Here is a 17,650-nt window from a genome sequence, read left to right as displayed (position 1 = left end):
CAACCCATTCCCATCCCACCCCATTCCCATTCCCACATCCCCATTATCCCTATGGATCCATCCCTACCTGCCAGAAGCAAAGGTGACTATCCGTGTTGGAATAGGTAGCCAGGTACCTTCCATCGGGAGCAAAAGCCACTGCAGTTATGGGCCCTTTATGGCCATGGATAGTCTGGGAAGAGGAAGGAAAAGTCGGGAATGCCGCTTGGAATTCCCATTCCCAACCATTGGAGCTGGAAGTTCCCATTGGGAGCTTATCCCTATGGAAAACGCCAATGGAAGCATCTATACGGCACCCAACCACCAATAGGGTCCCTATTATCCCATCCCGATCCTGATGGATTCCTTTGGGAATGTCGCTATGGAAAAGGAATGGATCCATAAAGGGATGTGGGATGGGAAAGGATGGGATGAATCCGGTGTTGTCGGATGCCAGACATTGGGAATTCCGGGATGGAAAAGAGGCTATTTAGGGAATACCATTGGAAAACTGGGATCTACATGGGATCACCATAAGGGTGACCAGCAGCATTCCATAGGGATCCTATCCCGAGCTTCCCATAGGGATAATGGGAATTCCATGCCTTACCTGGCACTTCCCAGTGCGGATATCATATAGGGCCACGGATCCATGGCGAGCTCCCACTGCTATCCTATGGCTCCGCTCATAGTAGCTCACCATATAGAACCTGGAATACCGGGATAAGGGATGGATCCCATTGGGAATGCTGGGAATAACCCACCGGGATTGACTTGGGTTCTGATCCCATAGGGAATCGTTGTCCCATTCAAGCTGCCTTTGGATACATGCAGGGATGGAGGGATGGGATCCAATGGGATCCCAATAGGGTTTTCCATGCCGGGCGGTATTCCCATTGGGAATACTGACCTGCAGATGGCCGGGAAGCATTCCTGGAGTCCTTTCTTCTTGACTAAGGATCCTTCCAGGCAATACATGATGATGTCCATCACCTGGGAATGAGATGGGAGCATCCCAGCGATCCATTCGGGAATGCTTTGGCATTCCCATTCACACTTCCAATCTGGATCCATTCCCATTCCCAACCCATTCCCATTCCCAACCCATTCCTATTCCCAACCCATTTCCATTCCCATTCCCAACCCGGACCCATTCCTATTCCCAACCCATTCCCATTCCTAACACATTCCCTCTCCCAACCCCAACCTATTCCCACTCCCAACACGGACCCATTCCCACTCCCAACTCAGATCCATTCCCATTCCCAACCTGGACCCATTCCCATTCCCAACCCATATCCATTCCCACTCCCGACCCATTCCCATTCCCAACCCATTCCCATTCCCAACCTGGACCCATTCCCACTCCCAATCCACACCCATTCCCATTCCCAAACCGGATCCATTCCCACTCCCAACCAATTCTCACTCCCAACCCACACCCATTCCCATTCCCATTCTGAACCCACTCCCATTCCCAACCCGCACCCATTCCCACTCCCAACCCATTCCCATTCCCAACCCATTCACATTCCCATTCCCAACCCATTCCCACTCCCAACCTGGACCCATTCCCACTTCCAATCCTGACCCATTCCCACTTCCAACCCATTTCCATTCCCATTCCCAACCCATTCCCACTCCCAGCCTGGATCCATTCCCATTCCCAACCCATTCCCATTCCCAACCTGGACCCATTCCCACTTCCAACCCAGACCCATTCCCACTGCCAACCCGAACCCATTCCCTTTACCAACCCATTCCTATTTCCATTCCCAACCCATTCCCACCCCCAACCCATTCCCATTCCCACTCCCATCCCGCACCCATTCCCATTCCCAACCCATTCCCACTCCCAACCCGCACCCATTCCCATTCCCAACCCATTCCCAACCCATTCCCATTCCCAACCCATTCCCACTCCCAACCCATTCCCATTCCCACTCCCAACCTGAACCCATTCCCATTCCCATTCCCGATATCGATCCCACCCTCATTCCCAGATCCCGGACTCCCACCTCCACCAGCAGCTCCACCACATCCGTGGGCATCTTCTCAATGAGGATCTCCAGCACCCTGAGGATCTCCCCCTTGGCTCTGGCCAGGCTGGAGGTGTGGATGCTCTGCTGGGACTGCGCGTTGGCCGCCAGGGCCGTGTGCCGGTGGACCTGGAATGGGAATGGGATGGGATCCATAGGGAATTCCGGCCTGGATCCTATGGGATGAGGGGGGTTTGGGATCTCTCACCTCCTTGGCGATGGTGGTGATGAAGGCTGGAGGCCGGGCGGTGGCGATGAGGGCCAGAGCGTGGCGTGCTGAGCGAGCTGAGTCGGCCGCAGGGCTCAGGGGGAGGCCTGGGACGATGCTGGAATGGGAGAGAGGGTTTGAGTATCCTATGAGTATCCTATGAGTAACCTTGGAGTAACATATGAGTATCCTTGGAGTATCCTTTGAGTAACCTATGGGTATCATTGGAGTATCCTATGAGTATCCGTTGAGTTTCCTATGAGTATCCTTGGAGTATCCTCTGAGTAACATATGCGTATCCTTGAAGTATCCTACGAGTATCCTTTGAGTAAACTATGAGTATCATTGGAGTATCCTTGAAGTATCCTATGAGTAACCCATGAGTATCCTTGGAGTATCCTATGAGTATCCTTGGAGTAACCTATGAGTATCCTTGGCGTATCCATTGAGCATCCTTTGAGTATCCTCTGAGCATCCCTTGAGTAGCCTTTGAGTATCCGTTGAGCATCCTCTGAGCATCCCTTGAGTATCTTTTGAGCACCTGAATCCCGGCCTCCATCCCATGGGATGAGGGGGGTTTGGGATGCTCGTCCTCACCTCCTTGGCGATGGTGGTGATGAAGGCTGGCGGGTGGGTGGTGGCGATGAGGGCCAGAGCGTGGCGTGCTGAGCGAGCTGAGTCTGCTGCGGGGCTCAGGGGGAGGCCTGGAGTGATGCTGGAATGGGATAAAAGAGAGGGTTTGAGTATCCTTGGCGTATCTTATGAGTATCCTTGGAGTATCCTTTGGGTATCATATGAGTATCCTTTGAGTAATCTATGAGTATCCTTGGCATATCCTTGGAGTATCCTATGAGTATCCTTGGAGTAACCTATGAGTATAATATGCATATCCTTTGAGTATCCTAATAGTATCCTTGGTGTATCCTTTGAGCATCCTATGAGTATCCTTGGTGTATCCTTTGAGTATTCTATGAGTATCCTTGGAGTAACCTATGAGTATCCTTGGAGTATCCTTCGAGCATCCTTTGACCATCCCTTGAGTATCCTTTGAGCACCTGAATCCCGGCCTCCATCCCATGGGATAAGGGGGGGTTTGGGATACTCGTCCTCACCTCCTTGGCGATGGTGGTGATGAAGGCTGGGGGCCGGGCGGTGGCGATGAGGGCCAGAGCGTGGCGTGCTGAGCGAGCTGAGTCGGCCGCGGGGCTTAGGGGGAGGCCTGGAGTGATGCTGGAATGGGATAAAAGAGAGGGTTTGAGTATCCTATGAGTAACCTATGAGTATCCTTGGAGTATCCTTTGAGTATCCTATGAATACCCTATGAGTATCATATGAGTATCCTTGGAGTATCCTATGAGCATCCTTGGCGTAGCCTTTGAGTATCCTATGAGTAACCTAGGAGTATCATTGGAGTATATTAGTATCCTTTGAGGATCCTATGAGTATCCTTGGAGTATCCTGAGTATCCTATGAGTATCATATGAGGAGTATCCTTGTCGTATCCTATGAGTATCCTTAGAGTATCCTTTGGGTATCATATGAGTATCCTTTGAGTAATCTATGAGTATCTTTGGCGTATCCTTGGAGTATCCTTTGAGTATCCTAGGAGCATCCTTGGAGTATCTGTTGAGCATCCTTTGAGCATCCTCTGAGCATCCTTTGAGCACCTGAATCCCGGCCTCCATCCCATGGGATGAGGGGGGTTTGGGATGCTCGTCCTCACCTCCTTGGTGATGGTGGTGATGAAGGCTGGCGGGCGGGCGGTGGCGATGAGGGCCAGAGCGTGGCATGCCGAGCGCGCCAAGTTGGCCGCGGGGCTCAGGGGGAGGCCTGGGGTGATGCTGGAATGGGAGAGAGGGTTTGAGTATCCTATGAGTATCCTTGGAGTATCATTTGAGTAACCTATGAGTACCATTGACGTATCCTTGGAGTAACCTACGAGTATCCTTGGAGTAACACATGAGTATACTTGGAGTATCCTATGAGTATCATTGGGGTATCCTTGGAGTATCCTATGAGTATCCTTGGGGTATCCTTTGAGTAACCTTTGCATATCATTGGAGTAACCTTTGAGTATCCTTGGAGCATCATCGGAATATCCGTTGAGTATCCTCGGAGTATTCTTTGAGCATCCTTCGAGCATTCTTTGAGTATCCTTGGAGTATCTGTTGAGCATCCTTTGAGTATCCCTTGAGTATGCTTTGAGCATCCTCTGTATCCTTTGAGCACCTGAATCCCGGCCTCCATGCTATGGGATGAGGGGGGTTTGGGATGCTCGTCCTCACGTCCTTGGCGATGGTGGTGATGAAGGCCCTCGGGCGGGTGGTGGCGATGAGTATCATTTGAGTATCCTTTGAGTATCCTATTAGTATCCTTGGAGTATCCTTTGAGTATCATGTCAGTACCCTTGGAGTATCCTTTGAGCATCCTCTGAGTATCCTCTGAGGATCCTTTGAGTATCCTATGAGTATCCTCTGAGCATCTTTTGTGCATCCTCTGAACATCCTTTGAGCATCCTTCACTGGTACCCAAAGTGCTTTGAGCATCGTTTGAGTATCCTCTGAGCATCTTTTGCACATCCTTTGCGCATCCTTTGAGTATCCTTTGAGCATCCTCTGAGCACCCTAAACTGGTACCCAAAGCGCTTTGAGTAGCCTTTGAGCATCCTTTGAGTATCTTTTGAGCATCCTCTGAGCATCTTATGAGCATCCTTTGACCATCCTTCGCTCATCCCTCACCCCTCCCCATCCCACTCCCCCCATATCCCATCGGCATTCCCAACCTCAGGAACGCTGCCATGTCCTCACCTCCCCAGGTGCCTGTCGGCCTCGGCGCAGAGCTCCAGCAGCCCCAGTAGCACGGCCGACACGTCCATGTGGGGCTCCCAGACGGTGAAGCCTTTGAGCATCCTTTGAGTATCCATTGAGTATCTTCTGAGTATCCTCTGAGCATCCTTTGAGTATCCTATGAGCATCCTTCACTGGTACCCAAAGCGCTTTGAGTATCCTTTGAGTATCCTTTGTGCATCCTCTGAGCATCCTTTGAGTATCTTTTGAGCATTGTCTGAGCATCCTTTACTAGTACCCAAAGCACTTTGAGCAACCTTCGAGCATCCTTTGAGTATCCTTTGCTCATCCTTTGAGCATCCCTCGAGCATCCTTTGAGTATTCTTTGAGCCTCCTTCACTAGTACCCGAAGTGCTTTGAGTATCCTTTGAGTATCCTTTGTGCATCCTTTGAGTATCTTCTGAGCATCCTCTGAGTATCCTCTGAGCATACTTTGAGCATCATTTGCTCATCCTTCACTGGTACCCAAAGTGCATTGAGTATCCTATGAGTATCCTATGAGTATCCTATGAGTATCTTCTGAGCATCTTTTGAGCATCTTTTGAGCATCCTCTGAGCATCCTTCGCTCAACCTTCACCCCTCACCATCCCCATCCCACTGCCCCCATATCCCACCAGCATTCCCGAAGCCAGGAACGCCGCCATGTCCTCACCTCCCCAGGTGCCTGTCGGCCTCGGCGCAGAGCTCCAGCAGCCCCAGCAGCACGGCCGACACGTCCATGTGGGGCTCCCAGATGGTGAAGCCTTTGAGCATCCTTTGTGTATCCTTTGTGTATTCTTTGAGCATCCTTCACTGGTACCCAAAGCACTTTGCGCATCTTTTGAGTATCCTTTGAGTATCTTTTGCGCATCCTTTGAGTATCCTTTGAGTATCTTCTGAGTATCCTCTGAGTATCATTTGAGTATCCTTTTAGTATATTTTGAGCACCCTCTGAGCATCCTTCACTGGTACCCAAAGCACTTTGAGTATCCTTCGAGCATCCTTCGAGCATCCTTTGAGTATCCTTTGAGTATCTTCTGAGTATCTTCTGAGCATCCTTTGAGTATCCTATGAGTATCTTTTGAGCATCATTTGAGCATCCCTCACTGGTACCCAAAGCACTTCGAGCATCCTTCGAGCATCCTTCGAGTATCCTATGAGTATCCTTTGAGTATCTTTTGAGCATCTTTTGAGTATCCTTTGAGCATTCTTTGAGCATCCTTTGAGTATCCTATGAGTATCCTCTGAGTATCCTATGAGTATCTTCCGAGCATCTTTTGAGCATCCTCTGAGCATCTTACGAGCATCCTTTGCACATCCTTCGCTCATCCCTCACCGCTCCCCATCCCTCTCCCCCCCATATCCCACCAGCATTCCCAACCTCAGGAACACCGGGATACCCTCACCTCCCCAGGTGCCTGTTGGCCTCGGCGCAGAGCTCCAGCAGCCCCAGCAGCACGGCCGACACATCCATGTGGGGCTCCCAGACGGTGAAGCCTTTGAGCATCCTTTGAGTATCCTTCGAGCATCCTTTGAGTATCCTCTGAGCATGCTTTGCTCATCCTTCACTGGTACCCAAAGCACTTTGAGATCCTTCGAGCATCCTTTGAGTATCCTTTGAGTATCTTCTGAGTATCCTTTGAGTATCTTTTGAGCATCCTCCGAGCACCCTAAACTGGTACCCAAAGCGCTTTGAGTATCCTTTGAGCATCCTTTGAGCATCCTTTGAGTATCTTTTGAGCATCCTCTGAGTATCCTTTGAGTATCTTTTGCACATCTTATGAGCATCCTTTGAGCATTCTTTGAGTATCCTTTGAGTATCTTCTGAGCATCCTCTGAGCATCCTTCATGCATCCTTTGCTCATCCCTCACCCAAACCTCCCCCCCCATATCCCACCAGCATTCCCGAAGTCAGGAACGCCGCCATGTCCTCACCTCCCCAGGTGCCTGTCGGCCTCGGCGCAGAGCTCCAGCAGCCCCAGCAGCACGGCCGACACGTCCATGTGGGGTTCCCAGACGGTGAAGCCTTTGAGCATCCTTTGAGCATCCTCTGAGCATCCTTTTAGTATCCTTTGAGTATCTTTTGAGCATCCTCTGAGCACCCTAAACTGGTACCCAAAGCGCTTTGAGCATCCTTAAAGCATCCTTCACTGGTATCCAAAGCACTTTGAGCATCCTTTGAGCATCCTTTGAGTATCCTTTGCGCATCCTTTGAGTATCCTATGAGTATCCTTGGAGTATCTTTTGAGCATCCTATGAGCATCCTCTGAGCATCCTTCACTGGTACCCAAAGCGCTTTGAGCATCCTTTGAGTATCCTTTGAGTATCTTTTGCACATCTTATGAGCATCCTTTGAGCATTCTTTGAGTATCCTTTGCACATCCTTTGAGTATCCTATGAGTATCTTTTGAGCATCATTTGAGCATCCTTCACTGGTACCAAAAGCGCTTTGAGCATCCTTCGAGCATCCTCTGAGCATCCATTGAGTATCCTATGAGTATCCTTTGAGTATCTTTTGAGTATCCTTTGAGTATCTTCTGAGCATCTTTTGAGCTTCTTTTGAGCATCTTTCGCTCATCCTTCACCCCTCCCCATCCCACTCCCCCTATATCCCATCGGCATTCCCGAAGTCAGGAACCTCACCTCCCCAGGTGCCTGTCGGCCTCGGCGCAGAGCTCCAGCAGCCCCAGCAGCACGGCCGACACGTCCATGTGGGGCTCCCAGACGGTGAAGCCTTTGAGCATCCTTCGAGTATCCTTTGTGTATCCTTTGTGTATCTTCTGAGTATCCTCTGAGCATCCTTTGTGTATCCTTTGTGCATCCTCTGAGTATCCTTTGAGTATCCTTTGAGTATCTTCTGAGCATCTTCTGAGCATCCTCTGAGCATCCTTCACTGGTACCCAAAGCGCTTTGAGCATCCTTTGAGCATCCTTTGAGCATCCTTTGAGCATCCTTTGAGTATCCTTTGAGTATCTTTTGCACATCTTATGAGCATCCTTTGAGCATTCTTTGAGTAACCTTTGAATATCCATTGAGTATCCTTTGCGTATCCTTTGAGTATCCTCTGAGTATCCTTTGAGTATCTTCTGAGCATCTTTTGAGCATCTTTTGACCATCCTTCGCTCATCCTTCACCCCTCCCCATCCCTCTCCCCCCATATCCCAGCATTCCTGACCTCAGGAACGCCGTCCTCACCTCCCCAGGTGCCTGTCGGCCTCGGCGCAGAGCTCCAGCAGCCCCAGCAGCACGGCCGACACGTCCATGTGGGGCTCCCAGACGGTGAAGCCTTTGAGCATCCTTTGAGCATCCTTTGAGTATCCTTCGAGTATCCTTTGAGCATCCTTTGAGTATCTTCTGAGTATCATCTGAGCATCCTTTGAGTATCCTTTGAGCATCTTTTGCGCATCCTTCGAGTATCCTTCACTGGTACCAAAAGCGCTTTGAGCATCCTTTGAGTACCCTTTGAGTATCCTATGAGCATCCTTTGAGTATCCTTTGAGCATCCTATGAGTATCTTTTGAGCATCCTCTGAGCACCCTAATCTGGTACCCAAAGCACTTTGAGTATCCTTTGAGCATCCTTTGAGCATCCTGAGTATCCTTTGAGTATCCTTTGAGCATCTTCTGAGCATCCTTTGAGTATCCTTTGTGTATCCTTTGAGTATCTTCTGAGCATCCTTTGAGTAACCTTTGAGCATCCTCTGAGTATCCTTTGAGTAACCTTTGAATATCCATTGAGTATCCTATGAGTATCTTCTGAGCATCTTTTGAGCATCTTTTGAGTAGCCTTTGAGCATCCTTTGAGCATCCTTCACTGGTACCCAAAGTGCTTTGAGTATCCTATGAGCATCCTTTGAGTATCCTTTGAGTATCCTATGAGTATCCCATGAGTATCCTTTGAGTATCCTATGAGTATCCCATGAGTATCCTTTGAGCATCATTTGAGCATCTTTTGACCATCCTTCGCTCATCCTTCACCCCTCCCCATCCCACTCCCCCCATATCCCCTCAGCATTCCCAAAGCCAGGAACACCGGGATACCCTCACCTCCCCAGGTGCCTGTCGGCCTCGGCGCAGAGCTCCAGCAGCCCCAGCAGCACGGCCGACACGTCCATGTGGGGCTCCCAGACGGTGAAGCCTTTGAGCATCCTTTGAGTATCCATTGAGTATCTTCTGAGTATCCTCTGAGCATCCTTTGAGCATCCTTCGAGCATCCTTTGAGTATCCTTTGAGTATCTTTTGAGCATTGTCTGAGCATCCCTTACTAGTACCCAAAGCACTTTGAGTATCCTTTGAGTATCCTTTGCACATCCTTTGAGTATCCTTTGAGCATCCTTTGAGTATCCTATGAGCATCCTTTGAGTATCTTCTGAGCATCCTCTAAGCACCCTAAACTGGTACCAAAAGCGCTTTGAGCATCCTTTGAGCATCCTCTGAGCATCCATTGAGTATCCTATGAGTATCCTTTGAGTATCTTCTGAGTATCCTCTGAGCATCCTTTGAGCATCTTTTGAGCATCATTTGAGCATCCTCTGAGCATCCTTCGCGCATCCTTTGCTCATCCCTCACCCAAACCTCCCCCCATATCCCACCAGCATTCCCAACCTTGGGAACACCACCATGTCCTCACCTCCCCAGGTGCCTGTCGGCCTCGGCGCAGAGCTCCAGCAGCCCCAGCAGCACGGCCGACACGTCCATGTGGGGCTCCCAGACGGTGAAGCCTTTGAGCATCCTTTGAGCATCCTTCGAGCATCTTTTGTGCATCCTCTGAGCATCCTTTGAGCATCCTTCACTGGTACCCAAAGCGCTTTGAGTATCCTTTGAGTATCCTTTGATTATCCTTTGAGTATCCTATGAGTATCCTTTGAGCATCCTTTGAGCATCTTTTGCGCATCTTTTGAGCATCCTTCACTGGTACCCAAAGCGCTTTGAGCATCTTTTGAGCATCCTTCGAGCATCCTATGAGTATCCTTTGAGTATCCTATGAGTATCCTTTGAGTATCTTCTGAGCATCTTCTGAGCATCTTTTGAGCATCCTTTGAGCATCCTTTGACCATCCTTCGCTCATCCCTCACCCAAACCTCCCCCCATATCCCACCAGCATTCCCAACCTCAGGAACACCGCCATGTCCTCACCTCCCCAGGTGCCTGTCGGCCTCGGCGCAGAGCTCCAGCAGCCCCAGCAGCACGGCCGACACGTCCATGTGGGGCTCCCAGACGGTGAAGCCGCGGCCTATGAGGTCGATGGCCGTGCGACGGATGGTGCTGTGCGCCGGGAGCCGGGCGCTGGGCGGCTGGAGGAGCAGGAAGGTCAGGGCTTTGCCTAGGGGATAGGAAGGGAATATGGGGGTGATGCAATGGGATTGGGGGGGGGATTGGGGGGGTTGGGGTTAGGGAGGGGGTTAGGGTTTAGGTGTTGTCTATATGGGGTGGATATCCTGAGGTGTTGTCCATATGGGATGGGTATCTGTACCTATTATCCATATGGAATGGATATCCATAGCTATCGTCCATATAGAATGGATATCCATAGCTATTATTCATACATAATGGATTTCCATAGCTATTATCCATATGGAATGGATATCCATACATATTGTACATAGAGAATGGATATCCATACTTATTGTCCATATATATATACATATCCATATGTTTTATCCATATATCATGGATATCCCTACATATTATCCATTTAGAATGGATATCCATACATATTATCCATATATATACACATATCCATATCTTTTACCCATATATAATGGATATCCATACATATTATCCATACAGAATGGTTATCCATAGTTATTACCCATATACAATGGATAACCCTACCTATTATCCATATATATATATACGTATCCATATGTTTTACACATACAGAATGGGAATCCATACATATTAACCATATAAAATGGATATCCCTATCTATTATCTATATAGAATGGATATTCATACATATTATCCGTATATAATGGATATCCATACATATTATGCATATAGAATGGATACCCATATCTATTATCCATATATAATGGATATCCACACTTATTATCCATACCGACTGGCTATCCATACCTATTATTCATATACAATGAATATCCATATCTATTATCCATATGGAATGGATATCCATAGCTGTTATCCATATACAATGGATATCCATACCTATTATCCATATAGAATGGATATCCATACCTGTTGTCCATATAAAATGGATATCCATACCTATTGTCCATATAGAACAGATATCCATATATATTATCCATATAGAATGGATATCCATAGCTATTATCCATATAGAATGGATATCCATACCTATTATCCATATGGAATGGATATCCATATAGATTATCCATATATATATACATATACATATGTTTTACCCATATATAATGGTTATCCATACATATTACCCATATAGAATGGATACCCCTAATATCCATATAGAATGGATACCCATACCCATTATCCATATAGAATGGATATCCATAGCTATTATCCATACAGAATGGATATCCATACCTATTATCCATATAAAATGGATATCCCTATATATTACCCATATAGAACTGATATCCATACCTCTTACCCATATACAACACCCATCCCTATACATTCCCCCTTAAGACCCTAACCAGGCCCCCTTAAACACAGCACAGACCCTATTCCAGAAGCCTGGAATAGCAGATATAGGATTCCCCCTCCCAACATCCCATTATCCCATCAACCCCCCTCCATCCCCCATTGAAACCTATGGATACCCCAATCCCCCATTGAAACCTATGGAATCCCATAGGGAAACCCCATTCCCATTGGGATACTCACACGTGTGCCTGGCTAGGGAATAGTTGGCCCCGGATCCGGTCAAGCCAAATCCTTCGGGAATCTGGCTGGAATTCCGGGATCGGGAATGGAGCTTGGGAGGCTCCAGCTCGGCCCCAAACTCGGCCCCAATGACTCCCAATAGGACTATGGCCGTGGCTTGTTTCCTCCTTTCCTCATAGGATTTGGGATGGGAGAGGAGACCTGGAATGGGATTGATGGGATTTGGGATGGGGAAGGGACTGCAATGGGATTTGGGATGGGAAAGGGACTGCAATGGGATTTGGGATGGGAAAGGGACTGCAATGGGATTTGGGATGGGATTTGGGATGGGAAAGGGACTGCAATGGGATTTGGGATGGGATATGGGATGGGAAAGGGACTGCAATGGGATTTGGGATGGGAAAGAGACTGCAATGGGATTTGGGATGGGAAAGGGACTGCAATGGGATTTGGGATGGGATTTGGGATGGGAAAGGGACTGCAATGGGATTTGGGATGGGATTTGGGATGGGAAAGGGACTGCAATGGGATTTGGGATGGGAAAGGGACTGCAATGGGATTTGGGATGGGATATGGGATGGGAAAGGGACTGCAATGGGATTTGGGATGGGAAAGGCAGGTTTCAATGGGAAGGATGGGATATGGGATGGGAAAGGGAATGCAATGGGATTTGGGATGGGAAAGGGACTGCAATGGGATTTGGGATGGGATTTGGGATGGGAAAGGGACTGCAATGGGATTTGGGATGGGATTTGGGATGGGAAAGGGACTGCAATGGGATATGGGATGGGAAAGGGACTGCAATGGGATATGGGATGGGAAAGGGACTGCAATGGGATTTGGGATGGGAAAGGGACTGCAATGGGATTTGGGATGGGAAAGGCAGGATTCAATGGGAAGGATGGGATTTGGGATGGGAAAGGGACTGCAATGGGATTTGGGATGGGAAAGGGACTGCAATGGGATTTGGGATGGGATCCATAGGATGAGCTCCATAGGATGAGCTTATCCCATTGGATCCTATGGGATCGCTCCCTATGGATGATTCCCACCTGCTGGAATGTCCTCATCCACCAGCTCCTGCTCTTCCTCTTGGATCCTGGCTTCTGATCCTATAGGATCGGGGCTGGCGCTTCCCATTGGGATGGATTCCGGGGTCACTCCCGCTGGGAATATCATGGGATACCATTAACAACAATGGGAATCCCAAATCCCTCTTTCCCAGCCCCTATTCCCATTGGGAATCCCAAATCCCTCTTTCCCAGTCCCTATTCCCATTGGGATTCCCATATCCCTCTTTCCCAGTCCCTATTCCCATTGGGAATCCCAAATCCCTCTTTCCCAGCCCCTATTCCCATTGGGAATCCCATATCCCTCTTTCCCAGTCCCTATTCCTTATGGGAATCCCAAATCCCTCTTTCCCAGTCCCTATTCCCATTGGGAATCCCATATCCCTCTTTCCCAGTCCCTATTCCCATTGGGAATCCCATATCCATCTTTCCCAGTCCCTATTCCCATTGGGAATCCCAAATCCCTCTTTCCCAGTCCCTATTCCCATTGGGAATCCCAAATCCCTCTTTCCCAGTCCCTATTCCCATTGGGAATCCCAAATCCCTCTTTCCCAGTCCCTATTCCCATTGGGAATCCCATATCCCTCTTTCCCAGTCCCTATTCCCATTGGGAATCCCAAATCCCTCTTTCCCATCCCTATTCCCATTGGGAATCCCAAATCCCTCTTTCCCAGTCCCTATTCCCATTGGGAATCCCAAATCCCTCTTTTCCTTATGGGAATCCCAAATCCCTCTTTCCCAGTCCCTATTCCCATTGGGAATCCCATATCCCTCTTTCCCAGTCCCTATTCCCATTGGGAATCCCAAATCCCTCTTTCCCAGTCCCTATTCCCATTGGGAATCCCAAATCCCTCTTTCCCAGTCCCTATTCCCATTGGGAATCCCATATCCCTCTTTCCCAGTCCCTATTCCCATTGGGAATCCCATATCCCTCTTTCCCAGCCCCTATTCCTTATGGGAATCCCAAATCCCTCTTTCCCAGCCCCTATTCCCATTGGGAATCCCATATCCCTCTTTCCCAGTCCCTATTCCCATTGGGAATCCCATATCCCTCTTTCCCAGTCCCTATTCCTTATGGGAATCCCATATCCCTCTTTCCCAGTCCCTATTCCCATTGGGAATCCCAAATCCCTCTTTCCCAGTCCCTATTCCCATTGGGAATCCCATATCCCTCTTTCCCAGTCCCTATTCCCATTGGGAATCCCATATCCCTCTTTCCCAGTCCCTATTCCCATTGGGAATCCCATATCCCTCTTTCCCAGTCCCTATTCCCATTGGGAATCCCAAATCCCTCTTTCCCCATCCCAATCCCTCCCCCCCAACCATTCCCCATCCTTGGAATTCCCATTGATCCCAATGGACCTTAAACCTCCTCTATGAGGACAATCACAACCGTGGCCCCATTGTGCCCTATGGACAGCATCCAATGGGATCTAATGGGGTTTTCCATGCTATAGGGATGCTCTGGATGGGCTTTTCCTATGGGATCGACCCCATTCCCATAGGATCTTACGGGATATGACCGTGTCCATGTATTGGGGTAGATAAGGGGCCCAAGCATCAATGGTTTCCTTCCTCCCATCCTGCTCCATACGTCTCAGTTCAGCCAATAGCAAAGCCTGAGCTGCTTCCCGAACCTATTCCAATGGGATCATCCCGTTATTCCCAATGGGAATGGGATTGGGATGGGAATGGGATGGGAATGGGATGGGAATGGGATTGGGATGGGAATGGGATGGGAATGGGAATGGGATGGGAATGGGATGGGAATGGGATGGGAATGGGATGGGAATGGGAATGGGAATGGGATGGGAATGGGAATGGGATGGGAATGGGATGGGAATGGGAAGGGAATGGGATGGGATGGGAATGGGAATGGGGATGGGATGGGATGGGAATGGGAATGGGATGGGAATGGGATGGGAATGGGATGGGAATGGGAATGGGATGGGAATGGGATGGGATGGGAATGGGATGGGAATGGGATGGGAATGGGATGGGATGGGAATGGGATGGGAATGGGATGGGAATGGGATGGGAATGGGATGGGAATGGGGATGGGAATGGGAATGGGATGGGAATGGGAATGGGATGGGAATGGGATGGGAATGGGATTGGGATGGGAATGGGATGGGAATGGGAATGGGATTGGGATGGGATGGGAATGGGATGGGATGGGAATGGGAATGGGAATGGGAATGGGATGGGAATGGGATGGGAATGGGATGGGAATGGGATGGGAATGGGATGGGAATGGGATTGGGATGGGATTGGGATGGGAATGGGAATGGGATGGGAATGGGAATGGGATGGGAATGGGATGGGAATGGGATGGGAATGGGAATGGGATGGGAATGGGAATGGGATGGAATGGGAATGGGATGGGAATGGGAAGGGAATGGGATGGGAATGGGAATGGGATGGGAATGGGAAGGGGATGGGAATGGGAATGGGAATGGGATGGGAATGGGATTGGGATGGGAATGGGATGGGAATGGGAATGGGATGGGAATGGGATGGGAATGGGATGGGAATGGGATTGGGATGGGAATGGGATGGGAATGGGATGGGAATGGGATGGGAATGGGATGGGATGGGAATGGGATGGGAATGGGATGGGAATGGGATGGGAATGGGACGGGAATGGGATGGGATTGGGATGGGAATGGGATGGGAATGGGAATGGGAATGGGAATGGGATGGGAATGGGAATGGGATGGGAATGGGATTGGGATGGGAATGGGATGGGAATGGGATGGGAATGGGAATGGGAATGGGATGGGAATGGGATGGGAATGGGATTAGGATGGGATGGGAATGGGATTGGGATGGGAATGGGATGGGATGGGAATGGGAATGGGATGGGATGGAAATGGGAATGGGATGGGAATGGGATGGGAATGGGATTGGGATGGGAATGGGATGGGAATGGGATGGGAATGGGAATGGGATGGGATGGAAATGGGAATGGGATGGGAATGGGATGGGAATGGGATTGGGATGGGAATGGGATGGGAATGGGATGGGAATGGGATGGGAATGGGATGGGAATGGGATTGGGATGGGAATGGGAACGGGAATGGGAATGGGATGGGATTGGGATGGGAATGGGATGGGAATGGGAATGGGATGGGAATGGGAATGGGATGGGATGGGAATGGGAATGGGAAGGGAATGGGATGGGAATGGGATTGGGATGGGAATGGGATGGGAATGGGATGGGAATGGGAATGGGAATGGGATGGGAATGGGATGGGAATGGGATGGGAATGGGATGGGAATGGGAATGGGATGGGAATGGGATGGGAATGGGATGGGAATGGGGATGGGATGGGAATGGGGATGGGATGGGAATGGGATGGGAATGGGATGGGAATGGGATGGGAATGGGAATGGGATGGGAATGGGATGGGAATGGGATGGGATGGGAATGGGATGGGAATGGGAATGGGATGGGATTGGGATGGGAATGGGATGGGAATGGGATGGGAATGGGATGGGAATGGGATGGGATGGGAATGGGAATGGGATGGGAATGGGATGGGAATGGGATGGGATGGGAATGGGATGGGAATGGGATGGGAATGAGAATGGGAATGGGATGGGAATGGGAATGGGATGGGATGGGAATGGGAATGGGATGGGAATGGGATGGGAATGGGAATGGGATGGGAATGGGATGGGAATGGGATGGGATGGGAATGGGATGGGAATGGGATGGGAATGGGAATGGGATGGGAATGGGATGGGAATGGGATTGGGATGGGAATGGGAATGGGATGGGAATGGGATGGGAATGGGATGGGAATGGGATTGGGATGGGAATGGGATGGGAACGGGAATGGGATGGGAATGGGAATGGGATGGGAATGGGATGGGAATGGGAATGGGAATGGGATGGGGTGGGAATGGGATGGGAATGGGATGGGAATGGAATGGGAATGGGAATGGGAATGGGATGGGATGGGAATGGGATGGGAATGGGATGGGAATGGGATGGGAATGGGATGGGATGGGAATGGGATGGGAATGGGATGGGAATGGGAATGGGATGGGATGGGAATGGGATGGGAATGGGGATGGGAATGGGATGGGAATGGGATGGGAATGGGATGGGAATGGGAATGGGATGGGAAAGGGAATGGGATGGGAATGGGATGGGAATGGAAATGGGATGGGAATGGGATTGGGATGGGAATGGGATTGGGATTGGGATGGGAATGGGATGGGATGGGAATGGGATGGGAATGGGAATGGGATGGGAATGGGATGGGAACGGGAATGGGATGGGAATGGGAATGGGAATGGGATGGGATGGGAATGGGATGGGAATGGGATGACCTCCAAGCATCGATCCTGCCATCGACGAGCCAGCATCTCCAAGAGGGGGGGTCGGAAGGTGATGGGATCCAGGAGGTCGGGAAGCATCACACAGTGTAGGGCGGCCAGTTGGCTCCAGCCTGGGGATAGGGATGGATCCTATGGCATTGGGGTTGGGATTGGGATTGGGGGGGGTTAGAGCCTATGGGAATGGGGTTGGGATTGGGATGGGGGGGGGGAGGGATCCTATGGGAATTGGGTTGGGATTGGGGGGGGGATAGGAATGGGGTGGGGAGAGCAGTGGTGCTGAGGGTGATACAGAAGGAGTATAGACTATATAGGGACAATGTATAGGGTATATAGGGATCAAGTGTATAGAGT

The 17,650-nt window shown here is 49.8% G+C and overlaps 1 protein-coding gene across 1 annotated transcript in view; it reads right to left on the bottom strand.

The window, feature by feature from the left end:
• LOC117438193 (WD repeat-containing protein 7-like) overlaps window positions 1-17,650 on the bottom strand; it is a 50,578-nt gene that overhangs the window by 3,787 nt on the left and 29,141 nt on the right. Inside the window, exons 18-27 of the mRNA XM_034073675.1 lie at window positions 17,291-17,409; window positions 14,463-14,586; window positions 12,932-13,045; window positions 11,880-12,080; window positions 10,188-10,374; window positions 3,339-3,456; window positions 1,998-2,147; window positions 890-972; window positions 590-689; window positions 68-172 (exon numbers count right to left, since the gene is read on the bottom strand). Of these exons, the coding sequence (XP_033929566.1) occupies window positions 68-172; window positions 590-689; window positions 890-972; window positions 1,998-2,147; window positions 3,339-3,456; window positions 10,188-10,374; window positions 11,880-12,080; window positions 12,932-13,045; window positions 14,463-14,586; window positions 17,291-17,409 (1,301 nt within the window). The remainder of the gene's footprint in view (window positions 1-67; window positions 173-589; window positions 690-889; window positions 973-1,997; window positions 2,148-3,338; window positions 3,457-10,187; window positions 10,375-11,879; window positions 12,081-12,931; window positions 13,046-14,462; window positions 14,587-17,290; window positions 17,410-17,650) is intronic.

This window comes from Melopsittacus undulatus (genome assembly GCF_012275295.1).
Source record: "Melopsittacus undulatus isolate bMelUnd1 chromosome W unlocalized genomic scaffold, bMelUnd1.mat.Z SUPER_W_unloc_1, whole genome shotgun sequence".
In the NCBI taxonomy this organism is placed as follows: Eukaryota; Metazoa; Chordata; class Aves; order Psittaciformes; family Psittaculidae; genus Melopsittacus; species Melopsittacus undulatus.
This window is presented reverse-complemented; position numbering and strand designations above follow the sequence as displayed.